Below are 15,968 nucleotides of genomic sequence, written 5' to 3'. Positions count from 1 at the left end.
ATTTGGCAACTTCATTATAGGCACATGAGAAAGACTAGTACCTCTCTCTACCAAGCGCAAGGAAACAACCCCCCCCCAAAAAAAAAAAATTCCTCTCAGAGCAAGAGAGTTACATTAGCCAAAGCATGTGTAGATCAACCAGTAAACTACATTGTTGGTTTTTATTTTGAGGATGCACACAAAAGTGATAGGTGCTTGCTTGCATTACACAGAGAGGTCAGAAGATAAACCACTAGCAATCACAAACTTGGCTTTTAAAAAATGCACATCCACCCTATTAGCTTTGAGGCTGGTTAAAACTCACACTGCTGAACTATTGTTCTCTCCTTTAAATATCAAAATCAGCAATAGCTTTTAGAAAAGTATGTTAAGAGGAATAAAATGTCTCTTGCTCACTGTCCTCACTCACCTGAGCATCTATTTTAATTAGTGCAATGTCAGCTTTTTCATCAACATCTTTAATTTTAGCTTCATATGTTTCACCGTTCTTCAGTTCCACCTTCACTCTGTTTTTGTTGGTGACTACATGGGCGTTTGTCACTATCAGTCCGTCTTCTGAGACGATGAACCCTGAGCCACTGGCAACAGGAATCTCCCTCTTCGAATAAGGAAGTCTAAAAGACACGGGAAATAAATATTTTTCTCTGCAAAAGGTTGCAAATCACATATCATTCCAAATAATACAAAGCCAAAAAGAATGTGGTGGTTTTTATGCTTTTGAATATCTGCTATTACTTGCTGTCGTTAACAAGATAATGTACATGCATTAGTTTAATTTTTACTTATTTATTTTGCCAGGACTCTTAAATTATCTTTAATTCTTACACATGCCATATCTATCAGCTCAGAAACCTCTGTGCTCTTCCATATCATTAATTAACATTTCTGGCACAAAGTCAGCTGTTTTCAGGAATACAAAGTCAAAACTGGGCATCTTGTTTACTTGCGAAATAATTCAATGTGAACGACAGCAGGAGCTATCTTCTCCACCACATCTGCAATAAAGTTGTATTTATGCCGCAGGCTATTAGGATGTTCTTGGCCTGAAATAGAAACAGAAAACATGTCATGAGTTCTTCAAGCGACAGGAGGAGGACCATTGCAAAACACCTGAATTAAAAACCCTGTGTGGGTGTTTTTCCCCTCTTTGTATGTCACCAACCCCTTGCCCCGCAGGATCCCCTCTGGCTTTTCGCACAGAAGGGACAGCAAGCCTTGTTATGACAGCAGAAGGGCCCGTGCACACCTCTCATTTCAATCACGCATGACTGGGCCGCAAATCTGCCATGGAAGCGGCAGTGGGGCTGCAACACCGGCTGCGTTCGGCCTTCCCCCGGTTCGGCACGTGGACAACAAGGCCCTAACCCCTGCCTGAGCCTCGAGATGGGAAAGCTAAGCACAGGTCCGAGGGCTGTGTGGCCTCTCCTGATGCCACCTCAACACGCCTCGGACGCCAGGCCTCCACCAGGCAAGCACCACAGGGCCGCCCGCCAGCCATGGGCTGCGGGGCAGCGGGGCCCATGGACTTTGGAGTTACAGAACCGCCCCCGGAGCTGTAAAAATAGATACGGGCACAAAAACAATGGGACCGCAAAGCTTTGCATTCCTGGGCAGTATTGTAACACAAAAGCGCGTGGCCACTGAGTATTCAAGAGGGGTCACTGGGATTTCCAAAAGCAACTGGATCCCAAACTCCTATTGTAGCCGACAGAAAACCTGTCTGCACCATCGGATGGCTAAAAATCTCTGGAAAAAACACACAATTCTGACACAGCTTCCCATTCTCGCAGGTCAGGGATACAACTTTTTTTAAACGGGGAGCAACTAAGTAATCTGTCCCTCCAAGGAGTTATTTCATATTTCCCTAGAGGGAAGAACCCCCTCTTTTCACCAGTACTCTCATTTTATCTGACACATCTTGCATTACAAAGGCACAAACAAAATCGGTGATTGACTTCCTAGATGAGTACTACGTGCTGTGCTGCTTCATCCCTCCCTGCCCTTTGGGTTTTCAATCCACGGATTAAAGCAGTAAGCAGTTTGTGGATGCTGCAGGTGCCTGGGACAGTGTAACAGAAGGATTTATTTGCAGAGCTGTAGGGCACGTGGGACTCCTCTGAAATAATCCCGCTTTCCATAGCTGGATGACCCACATTATCTGTTAAAACCAGACTGGAAAAATCTGAAATTGTTTATGTATGTGATGAAGACAAAAGCCCACTACAGGAGTTTTATAGGAATGGTGTGGAACAAGTCACTGCTGCTGTTACCAGATACTGGCTTGATTCAGGGGTGAAAACTGGGTTTCAGATGGTTTAGTAACACCAGCTGGTATGTTCTCCCCTTAGGAGATGGGAGGATGCTCAGCCCTGCCACCACCTGACCGTTCACAAATCTGTTTTCTTCCCATTTGTACCCTGTGAAGCACTTCAAGTGCTTTGAAATGCCATCAGTCATGAACAGTAGCAGCAGCAGTAACCACATAATCCACTATGCAGTTTCAGATCACGGTTTGGACACATTAATCTGCTTTACGACACAAGAACATCGATCAGGAAAGTAGTGCTTTCACCTACTGCTTTCCTCAAAAGTACTCTGTGCTTTGTCAGACTTGTGCTTAAACTATTACCCTTGGACTTGAATATCAGAAAGGCATAAAGGTGTCCTGATTAACAGACGTCTCATCCAAAGGATTTGTGTTCTCTTTATTAGAAACACCCAGCATTACACAAACCACATCATCGCTATACGTAAAGCTGGCAACTACAATGGGCATGTTTTGGAAAACTGGTAGGAGGAAGAACCACACTGAGAATGCATTTGGAAGTATTCACTCACATGGAATAGGAGCTTGGACAGATTATCAGATTGGATTAACGTGACATTGGGATAAAACACCACGGGGCATGACCGTATCCATCAATACGCTTTTTGATCACTGCTTCTAAAATGATTTTGTCTAAGTTACAGTGCTGCAGACATTTAAAGGTCACATCCTGCCCTTGAAAAAGAGAGCTGCCACAGATGAGGGAAACTGCACAGGGAACACAGGTTTTTTATGTCTTCAGTCTTTTTTTTTTTTGCATTCGGCTATTCAAGAAGAGAAAGGATGCCTAAGCTGTACATGGTGAGACTACTAATACTTCATCTCAGAGAGCTGCCTTCACTTTGAGTCTGCAGCTACGAATGCCAAGATTTCAGAAGCGAGGCTTTTCTGCATATAAACCAGATTGTGCAGTCCCAAACTAAGCTGCACAGTTAAAAGGTCAAAATTTCACACTGTGAAAAAGTTAGATAATAAATACTGATTCATGGCATACTGACCTAAAAAGCTTACCACGCCTGTCCTTTGCTTATGTATTAGGAATTCTTGCATTGTGTAACACAGTTTTGCAACAGCTCTTGAACGACTGCCCACTTAAATGGAAAACATACCTTTTTGAAGCAAATAAACAAGAAGTCAAAGTGCTGTTCACATGAATTCATTGATGAACACTAGCAGAAAAAAAAATCCCTAGCAACTGGTCTTTAGCATCGTATAAAACAGAATTTAAAGGCAATAGTAAAAGAATTAGCATGATGAAAATTTCTTCTAAAACTGAGAAAAAGTAGCATGGGGGGAAAAACAGACAAAAAAAAGGGACACGTGTATGCATCCTCTTTGACCGTTAGGTACACACATTAAGCTCACCATAGCTAATTGCTCTTTGGGATTAATGAGCAATGCACGTGGGAGCTGAGAGGTGTGTTTATCTTTCCTCCGAGCCACAGCCACCAATTTTATCTCAGATTCGAAACACCAGTAGGCACAGGCTACCGAGGTTTTCATGACATGGTTTTCACTATTTAATCCCGTGTCTCTGTATTCCAATACATAAAATCACCATGCCCATCCTGACTTACAGGGAACCTGACAAGCAGGTGGATAGCTCTTTAATTCCATATTTAAATCGTAGATTTTTTGGTTTAAAACTGCTTCTTTGGTATAACTGATGTTGAATCCATGTGAATATTTCTACCCAGTTTTCTGGCTTTTTTTCATTTTTTTTTTTTAACCACACCCTTCTGGAGTTTTGTTCCTAGTAGATTCATTTTATTACTTTGTGGGTTTGTTTGTTTGTTTATTTGTTTTGAAACACTGAGAGGTGGGCTTGAATGAAGCTCCAGTTCCTAAATACCTTCAGGCTTCGATGTTCAGATCTCTGCAGACTGTTCTCTATTTATATGCTGTGATTATTTGCGTTTTGTAATGTTTTTATTGAACTATTGCACAATGCCCTAAATGCCCATGAGCATGGTTAAGAAACTTTCATTAATGTCATTAATAAGATGATTCTTGTGAATTCAGTTAATGACCAAAAACTGACTTAAAAACATAAATAGGTTACGGCATGAAAAATTCCCAAGGCAACAAAATTTTCAAGGACTTCAAAGGTGTGCTGGCTCTCAGCCCTTGAATGAAAGGGAAAATCTCTGCCAACTGACATTAATGGTGCTAATATCAGTAAACAAACTGCTGAAAGGAAAGGCTGAACACCAAGTCATGGAAAAAAGCACAAGATGCTGTAAACAACCAAAATAATTTGGTTTCAGAAAGAGGAGCCAAAAGAGCATACTAAGATTTAGGTTTTGATTAGGTCATGACTCACAGTGGCATTGATGCTTTAATGTTTACATCTCCCACGTGCTGCTTTTGGTAATATTTTGAGCTAAACTGAAAGGATGCTTTGGAGATAGAAATCTCCTGGAAGTAACCTCTCCCCTTCAGTTGTGAGAACTGCACCCGCTCACACAGGCAGGTCCACATCTCATGAGAACAGCTCTTCGTATCAAGTTGTAGGCACAGAAACAGATCCTCCCATCCACTTTTCCTGAGCTTTTCCCCTCTCAAACAAGAGGATTCTGCTCTCATCCATCCAGGACCAGCATGCTGCCCATCCTCCCCTGCTTGCTGACAGCCAAGGGGATTCTCCATGCGACCCCTGATGCATACCTAGCAGATGTGAGAGGGATAATGTTTTGCACTGAGACGCAACACACCTACCTGGTGAGCAGCCACCAGCAAGTCTCTCCCTCCCCACCTCCCTGGAGGTGACCACACCAGACAGCCTCGTGTCCTGTCTAAGTCAAAAAGCCCAGATTCAGTCTGGAACGGAGCCTTCGACTTCTTTAAAAACAGCATGAACACTTCATTCCCGTTAAGATTAAAAAAAAAAAAGAAAAAAAACTTTGCATAAAACAAAAATCAGCTAGATAGCTGCAATCATCGATATACATATTTTAAAACCTGTTACAGAAGATGCTCACGTACAAATTGCAGGGAGGGCCATCTCCGGGTTCATCCCTAAAGGCACTTCATTTTGGACAAGGGCAACACCCCCTCCTCTCAGGGGAACCAAATTAACATCTACTTTGGACTGCAGCTGAACTGGGGGGCCGCTTCTCCCCCCTCCCGCTCCTCAGACCCAAGGGTACCAGCCCAAGGGCCGGGATCCCACAGCCTGCTAACATCAGCCCAGAAGAAAACGGGACCCAGACGGGATCCAGAGTCAAGCTCTCCTCTCCCGTAGGCTCCGTGACGATCAGATCAGGACTGATTTCTGCCCCTGCCCAGTCACACAGGGTACGACGAGCAGAGCCACTGCAGCTTATGGGCTAGCTAAATGTATTAAGCAGCTCCAGGTCGCTGAAAATAGATGACTGCTTCTTCCTGCACTGGCTGCTTGCTTAGCACTGTGTCCACACGCCCCAGGTACGGATGCACGCTGGGGTCTGAAAGAAAAGCTTGGGTTTCCCTGCGGCTGCCAGGCTCCTGCAGCACGAAGCCAGCAGGGCTTAGGTGCTCACAGAACCTCTGGGCTGGCAGAATCGGCGACTACTAACACAAACCACAAGACCGTAAAGTTTTCCTTGGAGGACTTCCACCCTCCCAAATGAAACTCCGACCGCGGCTGTTTGTACAAACCCCCATTCATGTCATATAGGAAAGCGGCAAACCTCTGACGCTGCTGTGGAAACAAAAACTGGAGCAAATGTGCTTAGCTCACGCTGAAAACGGTGCTATCAGCAAGCTCCGCTGGAGAGACACAAGGAAAAAGTGATGCATGGGAATCTGCTGCCACTTTTTTTCTTTTTTTTTTTTTTTAAACATAAAACTGCAAGCCTAAATATTCCACCTCCTATTCAAGGATATATTGTGTAAGAAACCAGAAAAGGATATTATGCAAGAAAAACACTAAGAAGAGAAGACAACGTTCTACATGTTGCAGACGATTTGCTCAGGAACTGTTCTGAGATCAGCGGAGGGAATTTTGAGAGGTCTAAACCGCAGTACCGTGCTAATAAAACCACCATTACATCAGTATTTTTCCTGTATAATCAAAGGAGAAAGTAAAGAAATGTCACTGATTTCTGAGAAGATAGTCTGTATTACTGTGACATCCCTAACAACAAAAATATTTACATAGCACTAAATAACGGAGAGATTCCAAGTGTCTTATTCTGCCAAATAGTAAACTGAATAAACCTGGTAGTCATTTAACATATTTGCTGCAGCAAGAACCACTGCAAGACTGAAATGAGGATTTTAAATGAAATTGACTTTATTTCACCTTTGCAAGTTTGCATTCATGCCAAAAAGCAATTTTCATCTCCACAATATTTAGATGATCGATTCATTCTTGGCAACCTTTCACAAGGACTGTGTCACATGTGTCAAAAATCTTGCAAGTAACAGGCTTCAAACTTTGTATTCTCCCTGCTAATACGAAAGCCAGAAACCCTTATTTCTGAGTGCTGATTTTTAATGTATATGTGAAAAAGGTGCAAGTTAAACAAAACAGGGAATCTATACAATGTTCATAGAAGAAACCAGCTCTCAACAACAAGAGCATACAACAGTTTCCAGACCAGAGTGCAGTTGTTCATATAAAACAGCATTTTTGAGGACAAAAATGAAGGTAAGTCACACATTTTAATTGCTATCCTCAAGAACAAGAACTGACTTTGATGATTTTCAGGCAAGAGAGTGTGAAAGAACAAGTGAACCCCACCAGCAACCATCAGCAGAGGGTCTGCAGAGAGCACTGCTCCAGTCTCCTCAGCCCAGCTTCTTTCTCAGTGAGAACCAGACCTCTTCAGCATCCATTTCCAGTGTGCTTCAAGTTTGTCTTTCCACTGGAAATGGTAAAATGTCAATGACCTAAGGTAATACGCCCACAGCTTTCTTGTAGGAAATCCGTATATAACTTCAGATATAAAACTTAAAGTTTTAGCCAGACAGGGACTTTTCCTACCCTTTGGCTAAAAGGCAGAATAATATATAAATCCAGGAGAAATCTGTGTTGCAAATCAGCCACTGAATTGCTAGATAGATATCAAATAGTTGGGACGTTTTGCAGGAGGAGTAATAGCCAGGCTGCGTGCATCTAAGCTGCTTTCCTCAGTCTCTGTGCAACTTGCAAAACGGTAATTTAAATCCTCCGTGTCTTAGGTTTATCTTTAAAGTGGGCATAACCCCTATTTTATCCTACAGGGATAGTCACGGACTTCAGCAACACTTGCAGAGCCTCACAGGGAGGAAATATGTATATAAAAACCTCCCCCAAATGCCAGAAATTCTTCTATAAACCATGCATGCTGCCCGGTCCCTGAAAGAAAAAAAAAAAAAAAAAAACCTCTCACAGTTACAACAGCAGAAATACGAGAGCAAAAGCAATAGGCTCCCGAGCTGATGAGGATAAAAAGCAGGGGGAAGGCGTCCAGAGAGGATCCAGCTCCATCCAACACAACAGGAAACTGCGATTTCTTCTGTAAACACCGGCGGCGAGGTGGGAGCAAGCCCAGCTCCTGCGCAAACAGCCCGCAGGGAACACGCCGTTCCCTGAGCTCGCCGGGCAGCAACATGGCCATATTAATACAACGCGGAGCCCGGGCTCATCGGCGATGACAAATTAGCAGCGGGACGGTGACAGCGAGGCGCTGGGTGGGCATGGTGCTCTGCTGGGGACGGCAGGCACCGCGCACCCGGCCCTGCCTCGCACAGAAAGCTCGGGGAGGGCACAGCACCGGAGAGAAAGACTAAGAAAAGGGGGAAAAAAAGTAAAAAAGAAGAGCAATTCAGGGCACGGGCAGAGTGCTGGACTCGAAAACATCGTTAATGGTAGTGCTGGCCGAGCTGGAAACACTAAGAAACGTAAGTCAGGTAGTTATGGAAAAGAGTCTGCCTTATTTCCTGCAGACAGATTAAAAGAATATTTCAGGCGACAGGTTAACGCAGACGTGGTATTCTCTTCTCTGCCGAATGCTGAAAATACAGCAGATGAGTCAGGAATAATTCCTCCACTCCTTTTTCCAGCCCAGCTCCCAGTTTATGTCCCTCCCTGCTCGGGTCGTCACCCGGCTCCGCTTCCCAGCTGCAGGCATCGCAGGCGGAGAAGGGAGAAGGGGCAAGAAGTCCACTGAAAAGTCAATTAGGTAACAACGATGTGGTAATCCCGACACCCCACTTGTAACCAGCAGCTGTCTGATCTCAAAAAATTCCTCTTAACATTATAAAAACATTAAAGTCTCATTTTAAGTATGTGAGAATTTTTCGTGCTGAGTGTCTAGAAGACAGAGTTATAAGAGAGATTTAGTTTCAGCTTCTAGGAACCCTGGTATGAAGACACCAGAGTATAAAAAGTTCTTGTTTTTGTTGGTTTTAGTTCGTTTATTTTAAGTGTTTTTTCTCTAATGAGAAACCTTAAAAAAAAAACTCTTTAGATGCAACTTCTCCAGCCAGAGGGACTGGTTTCACCACTTGGACTCGGACTCCTCCTGTGGTGACAACAGAGAAGGATCAAATCTATAGAAGAAACCTCAAAACTGTAATAAAATGTACATGGCCCATAGCCTGGGGCTTCATAATTGTACAACACATAAATCCAGCATAACTCAAAGGCCACAAAATATCTACGCAGGGAACAAGTCCCCCCGTCTCTGTCAGTATTTTCTACGCGTGTCTATGGAGTCATTCTAGGAGCATCCACATTTGTTTTAATGCAGCATCAGCAAACGGGGAGTGGTTGGGAAATGAAACTGGATTCATGCAGATTGTGCTCCTACCACCCTATTCAGATATTTACAGAAAGGAGGCGGCACTGAAAATTTCTCAGGTTATTGGTAAGTGGCTCCTGCTTGCCCACTTGACTGCCTTCAGACGGAGGTCTACATACAGATCTGACACCCAGTGTGCAGACATGCCAAGCTGTGTGCATGTTGTCCAGGAAAAGGGAACGAATCATCCCTTCACCAACACAAATGTTGAAGTGTGGGAGTCCTGGGGGCTTGCATTTACTTTTGGGGAGGGATGGTGGGGGGGGAGCTGTTTGGGTTTCTTGTCCCTGACGGTGCACGCTCCACCCACGCCTTGCCTTCTCCAACATTACTTTCTGCAGAAGCAGATTGACAGATCATCAATGCTGTTTGCAAAAGTTTGCCAAAACTGCAGTCTGCAAGTTTAAGAAATAAAGTAATGGAAAATAAAAGTAATGGAAAATGGAGCAGCTATGCTGGCCAGGGGCAGAAAAATGAGCAGGGACTCGAAAGTTTGGTTTGCGCTCAGCTCTGCTACTGGCTTAGGTGGTGACCCTGAGCAAAGCCCTTTATCTTCTTCTGCCCCAGATTTGCTATCTGTAAGAGGGGGTGGCAACATCGGCCTCTCCAAATTGTTGTGAGATCCCTTAATGCTCTGCTATATAAACCCTTTTGAATTTCAGACCATCAGATAACTTCTAGGCATGGTTAGTAGATACACGATGCACTATTTCATCCATTGGCTATTTGTCGGTAAAAACACGCAAATCCAATTGCTGCCAGAAACACGGAGCGATTTTTAATTCTTACCACTGTCACTCTGTATCATCCCTATTCCTGCAAAACTGGATGCAGGAAACACTCACCTTGCCAAAAAAAAAAAAAAATGCTCCTGGAACTTCACAAGATCAGGGAAACAGGAGATGGAACAAGAAACTGATGGAATTTGACAGGATAAAATGACGGCAAGCCAAGGGCTTCCCAAGTCACCAAACTTTAAAGTAACACCATCAGCGACCTGTGCCCTTTTTTGGAAGTTTAAGATATTATAAGTCTCCTGTTACAGACATGAAGGGAACATCTTCAGTCAGCGTAAATGAATGCATTATTTTATAGTTTATTAGTGCAGGGAAGCTGAGACTTGCCTTTTAGAAACGTTCTCTTTGAGGCGGGCGAGCCAGCCTGGGAATCACAGTGGCCTCTATCCAGAAGACAAAATCGAGTTTTCCTTTTTTCCCCTACATCCCGAACACAGTCTCCAAAATAGTATTATATGTAGACTTGGGCCCAGTTATGAGTAATGTGGGACACACGACACTGCCAGGCATCCTGGAGGCCCCAGCAATTTATGGGAGCAGGGAATTACTTTATTTACCACAAAAGCTAAGTTCTGCAGTACCCCGGTTTCTATTTGTAACGTCGCTTTCTTTCACTCCAAGCACACACAAACTCACATTTGAAAAATATTTTCCAGCTTCTCCTATTTCTTGGACAGCAGATTCTTTCCTTCAACCGCTCGGGATACACTGCCTCCGTCCCATCCAGGCTCTGTTTAACACGACTCCTCCTGCTTACTCATGGCTTTGAGCGCTCCTGCTCAGTCCACAGGTACCTTCAAATTTCAAAGCCCAGAAGATGAAAGCACTGAACCTTCCCTTGTTCCAAAATCTGTGTTTACTAACTTCACTGTTTGAAGTCTAAAGACTAACGAATTACTCCCCAGGAAGGAAATCTAGACATGGAGCGAGGAAAGGTGAGCGTCTTCAGACAAACCACTTCTTACAGTCCCCTCCTCTCAGAGCTGAATACTTGGCTTTGGAAAAGTTTTTAAGCCCACGCTGGGGAATTGGTTCTCTTCTGGAAATATGTTGCTATTTATTTCCACTGCACTTGGCTCCTTTTCCCTCCCTCTCTCCCGTTCTCCCCCTGCCACAAGAGACAGGGGAGGCAGAAGACGACTTCACGTCCCTCAGTTACTGTGCCTGGGTGGTCTGAAGGAGGCTGAAGAAGTCCGTGGTGCTGGAGCGCCTTTGTGCATCCTGTTCCTTTCCACTCCATCCTCCTGGGTCACTTTTACAGGCTCCACACGTGCCGAGCAACCTGCAAAGCTCTGAACATTTCTTCAGCACGCTAACCGTGGCGTGGCTGTTATGATCTTTAGGGAAACAGCTGAAAGCCTGGTTCACAAAAACAAGATCAACTTTCCTCTTGATAAATCTCTGGCTTATTTCCTGACCTTCCCAGATTTCTCAGCCGAGTTTCTCTTCCTGCCCTGATTATTCATTCCTGCAAGGCGTACCACTGCCAGACCACTTAGCTCTGTGAGTATTGCAGGCAGGCAAAGTTAGGCAGTTCCATCTACTGCTCTTTCCCATTGTTTGCTGCATCAATCTCATTCTTCATATATATATTTTTTCAAAGGGCTGAGAGCTAATGACAAATGGTTTATTGACCGCTGAGGTCATTTTCTTCTGCCAGATAATTATACAGAGGCACTTGGATGCAATTCAGCCTGGTGCGTTTCAGAACAGTCAGCTACTTTGCAAGAAACTGAGTTTGAGTGATGGATTTTTTTCTCTTCCCATCATCTCTGGAGCTACAACATGATAACGTGATGACAAGAAATAGCAAAACTCACATCTGCCTTCCTGGAACTGAGGGTTACCCCCAAACTCACCTCTTGCTTCCCCCAGTGCAAGGAGCAAATGATCTGCTCAACCTAAAGCAGAAGAGCATGCATCGAACTGAACGCGGCATCGTGGTGTGAGCACTTCTGTGACAGAGCAGCGTGACCGCCCTGTGACAGGCACTGGCATCCCGAGGGCTGCTGAGGTTACTGGGATACTACACAAGTCTAATAAAAATATGAAAGCCTAAAAATCTGCCTCAGAAAGGGTCAGAGGAAAGTTAGGAACTGAGAGCATCCGTGAGGATCTTCGTTCCTCTTACTCTGATTAAAGGTCAGAAGATGATCTGGGCCCATTTGTGTTTTACGGGGCAGCTGCCCAGAGCACAGCATGGAAAGAACAGCACGCCGCCCTAAGGCGCTGGGAGAGGCCAGGAGGGGAAGGAAAACCGGCTGAAGGGTGTGCTGAAGGTCCTCAGCCTACTCCCCTCGGTCAGCAGGGACTCGAGAGCACCACAAACATATTTGCAGAAGAAAAAGAAAATATCCTCCAACACGATGAACATCAGCACGCAAAACACTGAGGTCTCGTTCGCTGACCTCATTCCTGGGAGCGGGACAACATTTATTTACGTGGCCGTGGCTTCTGCTCAGAGGACGTTCACCTTCTTTTGGTGACATTTTATTTTCACGTGTGCTGAGCCAGGCCCTGCGCGGGCCCTCTACCTGCGTGTGCTTTGACAGGCCTGATCGCTCTCTGCCAGCGCCGCTCGCCCTTGACGGGAAGCGAAGGTGTCTTTTTGTTAAGCTTGAGACTACATTTTGTCCCAGCCACAGCTCAGCAGTCCTGCCCGGCCTGCTGCACAAAGCGCACGCAGCCTGCCAGGGCTGCTGGGGCTCGTTTGGCAAGCGTTTTCGGTACGAGCAGCAGGGCCACGTCCTCCGCCAGAGGCAGAGGGAATGTCTGCCTGGGTCTGAAGCCGCTGCAGAGGCTGTCCACTGCCACTGGGCAGACAGGACGGGGATGGGATGGGGACAGGGCCCACGCCAGCGGGACGGGTACCGCCGGTTACGCTGCCCCAGCAATGCGGCGGGAGGGAAGGAGGAAGGACAGAGGCACACACGCCTCCCCAGACGTGGACACAGGCCCTAATGAAAGGGTCAGCAGCCGCCGCACAGCCCCAGCGGCACGTAACCCTGCCCGCCGCCTGCCCAGGAGCATTTGGGCCCTGCTCCCATCCCAAGCATTCACCACACGGAGGCCAGGCCTGTGTCAGTCCCGGCTGGATGCTGCAGCCTGGCCCTCACCAGTTCATGGGATTTCTCCAGCCGCGGCTCATTTCGCCCTTTTTGTGTCTCCATGTGCCTGGCTGCAGAGCGAGCTGCCGGCCCACCCTGCACCCAGAGCCCACCCGCTCAGCACCTCAGTGCCACCACCACCACCCCCTCACCACAGCTTAAGTCCAAGGCCGGTGAAATTTTCTTCGAGCTTTTTAAGGCTCAAAATCCCTATTTTGCAAAGGAAAGCACCTCTCTAATGCACACAGACCCAGAGCAACGCCTCCCCAGCCTCTCCTCGTGCTCTCCAGAACATGCCCTGTATTTGGACATAGGCACTGAGAATCACTAAGGGCAAAGAGAGGGGACTGTCACAGGTTGGAAGTGAAAAAGACAACAGTTTTATTTCATGTAACACACAATTTGTACTTGTCCAACTACTAAAGCGGTGGGAAGCTTGCTTTCTCTACGTCCCCATTCTCTTGCTTCCCTTGGGTCACTGCACTGTATTCACTAGATTATTTATGAAGATACGTTACTGTGAACACATAAAAACATGTTATCAAGGATAATCCATCTGCAGGTAGAAAAAGCACTCTTGAAAATGAACTCAAAATAAAATAAAAAAATTAACAACTGTAAGGAGCCACATATTAGGCAATGGCTCTTCAAAGCAGCCGTTCATCTGCCTCCAGGGAATGCAGCTTTACAGCCTGCTCTCCATTTCTCTTTATTTTGGAGGTTTTCAGCCAACTCTCCATTTCTCTTTATTTTAGGTCCTTTGCATATGAAAAAAGCTCTGTGTGCAGCACTGTCTGCTGTGTACTAGGGATAACCACGTGCTACTCTCTCATGGTTTGCTCTCTAGCACCTTCCTTTTGTCCCTGCTGATACAGAAAAGCAGCCCAGCTCCAACCAGAGGTGCATGGGGACAAAACGAAAGGCTGAATGCACCCTGGTGGTCCTGCAAGAGCTCCTCTGCCAAGCAGAGCTCTGCACCGGCCCAATTCGCCCGACAAGCCCTCTGCACAGCTTACAGCAGATGCACATCGCTCTCCAGCTCAAACGCTGCGAGCATTCAGCGGAAAAGGCTGTAAGGCAACAATATTGGCTTCACGAATTGAGAGCTGGAAAGAAAAAATAAATCACAAGGCATTATATTATGTTGCAGATCAGGAAACTGTAGTGTGAAAGCTTTGATTGTCTCCGTCACTAAATGCCAGCAATGTTCCACAGAACACAAGGCAGCTTTTAAACCAGGGGGAAAACAGGGGTACAAAAAGGGACTGTACTGATACAAGAGTTTGATCTCTGAGGCAGGATCGGCGTTCCGCCCAAGCTCAGCACAAAGCTGCTATACGACAGGATATTCTTCTGCTGGAGAGGTGAGGGCTAAATACGGAGAAAAGATTACAGCTGTTTGTAAAGAAAGAAGTGCAGAAATGGTGCAGCCTGCATCCAGAGGATCAGTCCTCACTGAAACAGCACATACTAAAAGACGACTACCACTTCAGAAATAAAGCCTTACTGCATGCTGCTTTTACATGTTACCCTCTGAATGTGTCGAGTGGCTTGAAACAAATGCAAAGCCTTAGCTTAAACGATTTAAGCCAATGAGGGCTTGCAAGAAGACACATTGCAAGGATCATCCCGTGCTTATCGACCAGCGGTTCGCCCCCTTAACCGATGCTACTGCGCAGTGCACTCAGCTGTGTCCAGTTCAACTACAATAACAACTAAATAACCATAAAGCCCAAGCAAAAGCACTCAACTTCTTACTATTTGTTATACTGTTACTCCTCAGTGGCCACTCCTGTCCTCCAAAAGCACTGGAAGCCAGCCTCCTGTGCTGTCACTGGTTTCCTCCTTCCTAGCAAACCCATTACTAATAAGCAGAGCGCATCTGCTAAGTTGGGCCAGGGCAGCCGGCTCTGCTCTGCTGTCACGGACACGTTGCGATCAGATTTTAACAGCTTCTGCGCTCCTGGTTTTGTTCCCCGTGGCGTTACTTCACGATGAAGTGCCTGGATGGGAGCGCGCTCCAGCATTTTGCCGAAGCGCGCTGAAGGCGCACAGACCAGGATCCTCGCCACGCCGACCTCCCAAGTCCTGCAAGTAACTCCCCCGGCTGGAGCCCAGCATCCTCGAGCATCCCTTTATTTTGGGGTGGGTGGGTGGGAGGGGAGGTTTAAAGCTGGACACGGCATCCTCTCCCCCCAATGCGTGGAAGACTACAAATACATATTCTCGCCCTAATTTCTCGCTGGAGCCGAGCTCCAGCGGCGAGCCCCAAAGCCAGTCCCTTCCCGGCAGGCTGGTGCCGCCCGGTGCGAGCCCCATCCTGGGGCAGCGGGGGGCACCTTGGGGGCCCAGTCCCGACCCAGGGGCACCACCCGAGACCCCTCCGGCCGCCGGGCACCGTCCTCCCCGCGCTCCCCCTTACCCTGCCCGCAGGCTCCGCGCTGGATGGCGATGACGGGCGGCTGGCGGAGCGCCTCAGCCCGGCGGCTGGCGGCCCGCAGCTGGCAGGGGCTGCCGTAGGTGAGCCCGTCGCTGCCGCACACGGGCTCGCTGCTGGAGCACACGCAGCGCCCGGCGGCCGCCCGCTTGCGGACGGTGCCCGAGGCGGGCACGCCGACCGCCACGACGCAGCGCAGCCCCTCTCCGCACGGCGGGCTGCCGCCGCCGCCGCCAAGGGGGGCTCCGGGCCCGCCGCAGGGCTCGCCCTCCTCCGCGCCGCACACCCGGCAGCAGCCGCAGGCGTCGGGCACGGCGCCGCCGGGGCAGGAGGCGGGCAGCGGCGGGCAGCGCGACCGCTCGCAGCGCTCCGGGCAGGCGGCGGCGGGGGACGGCGGCGGGGCCGAGGCGGCGGCGGGCAGCAGCGCCGCCAGCACCAGGCTCCAGGCCCACAGCGGCATCGCGGCGGAGGGAGGAGGAGGAGGAGGAGGAGGAAGAGGAGGGAAGGAGGGAGGCGGCGGCGGGGAAGGAG

General features: G+C 47.5%; 1 protein-coding gene across 1 annotated transcript in view; it reads right to left on the bottom strand.

Annotated features, from left to right (window-relative positions):
* Positions 1 to 15,968, bottom strand: part of HTRA1 (HtrA serine peptidase 1) — a 31,098-nt gene extending 15,130 nt beyond the window's left edge. The window contains exons 1-3 of the mRNA XM_040563985.1: positions 15,423 to 15,968; positions 944 to 1,043; positions 410 to 614 (exon numbers count right to left, since the gene is read on the bottom strand). Of these exons, the coding sequence (XP_040419919.1) occupies positions 410 to 614; positions 944 to 1,043; positions 15,423 to 15,897 (780 nt within the window). The 5' untranslated portion in view covers positions 15,898 to 15,968. The remainder of the gene's footprint in view (positions 1 to 409; positions 615 to 943; positions 1,044 to 15,422) is intronic.

Source organism: Cygnus olor, chromosome 7, assembly GCF_009769625.2.
Source record: "Cygnus olor isolate bCygOlo1 chromosome 7, bCygOlo1.pri.v2, whole genome shotgun sequence".
Taxonomy (NCBI): Eukaryota; Metazoa; Chordata; class Aves; order Anseriformes; family Anatidae; genus Cygnus; species Cygnus olor.
The sequence above is the reverse complement of the archived record's forward strand: the minus strand, read 5'-3'. Positions and strand labels throughout refer to the sequence as shown.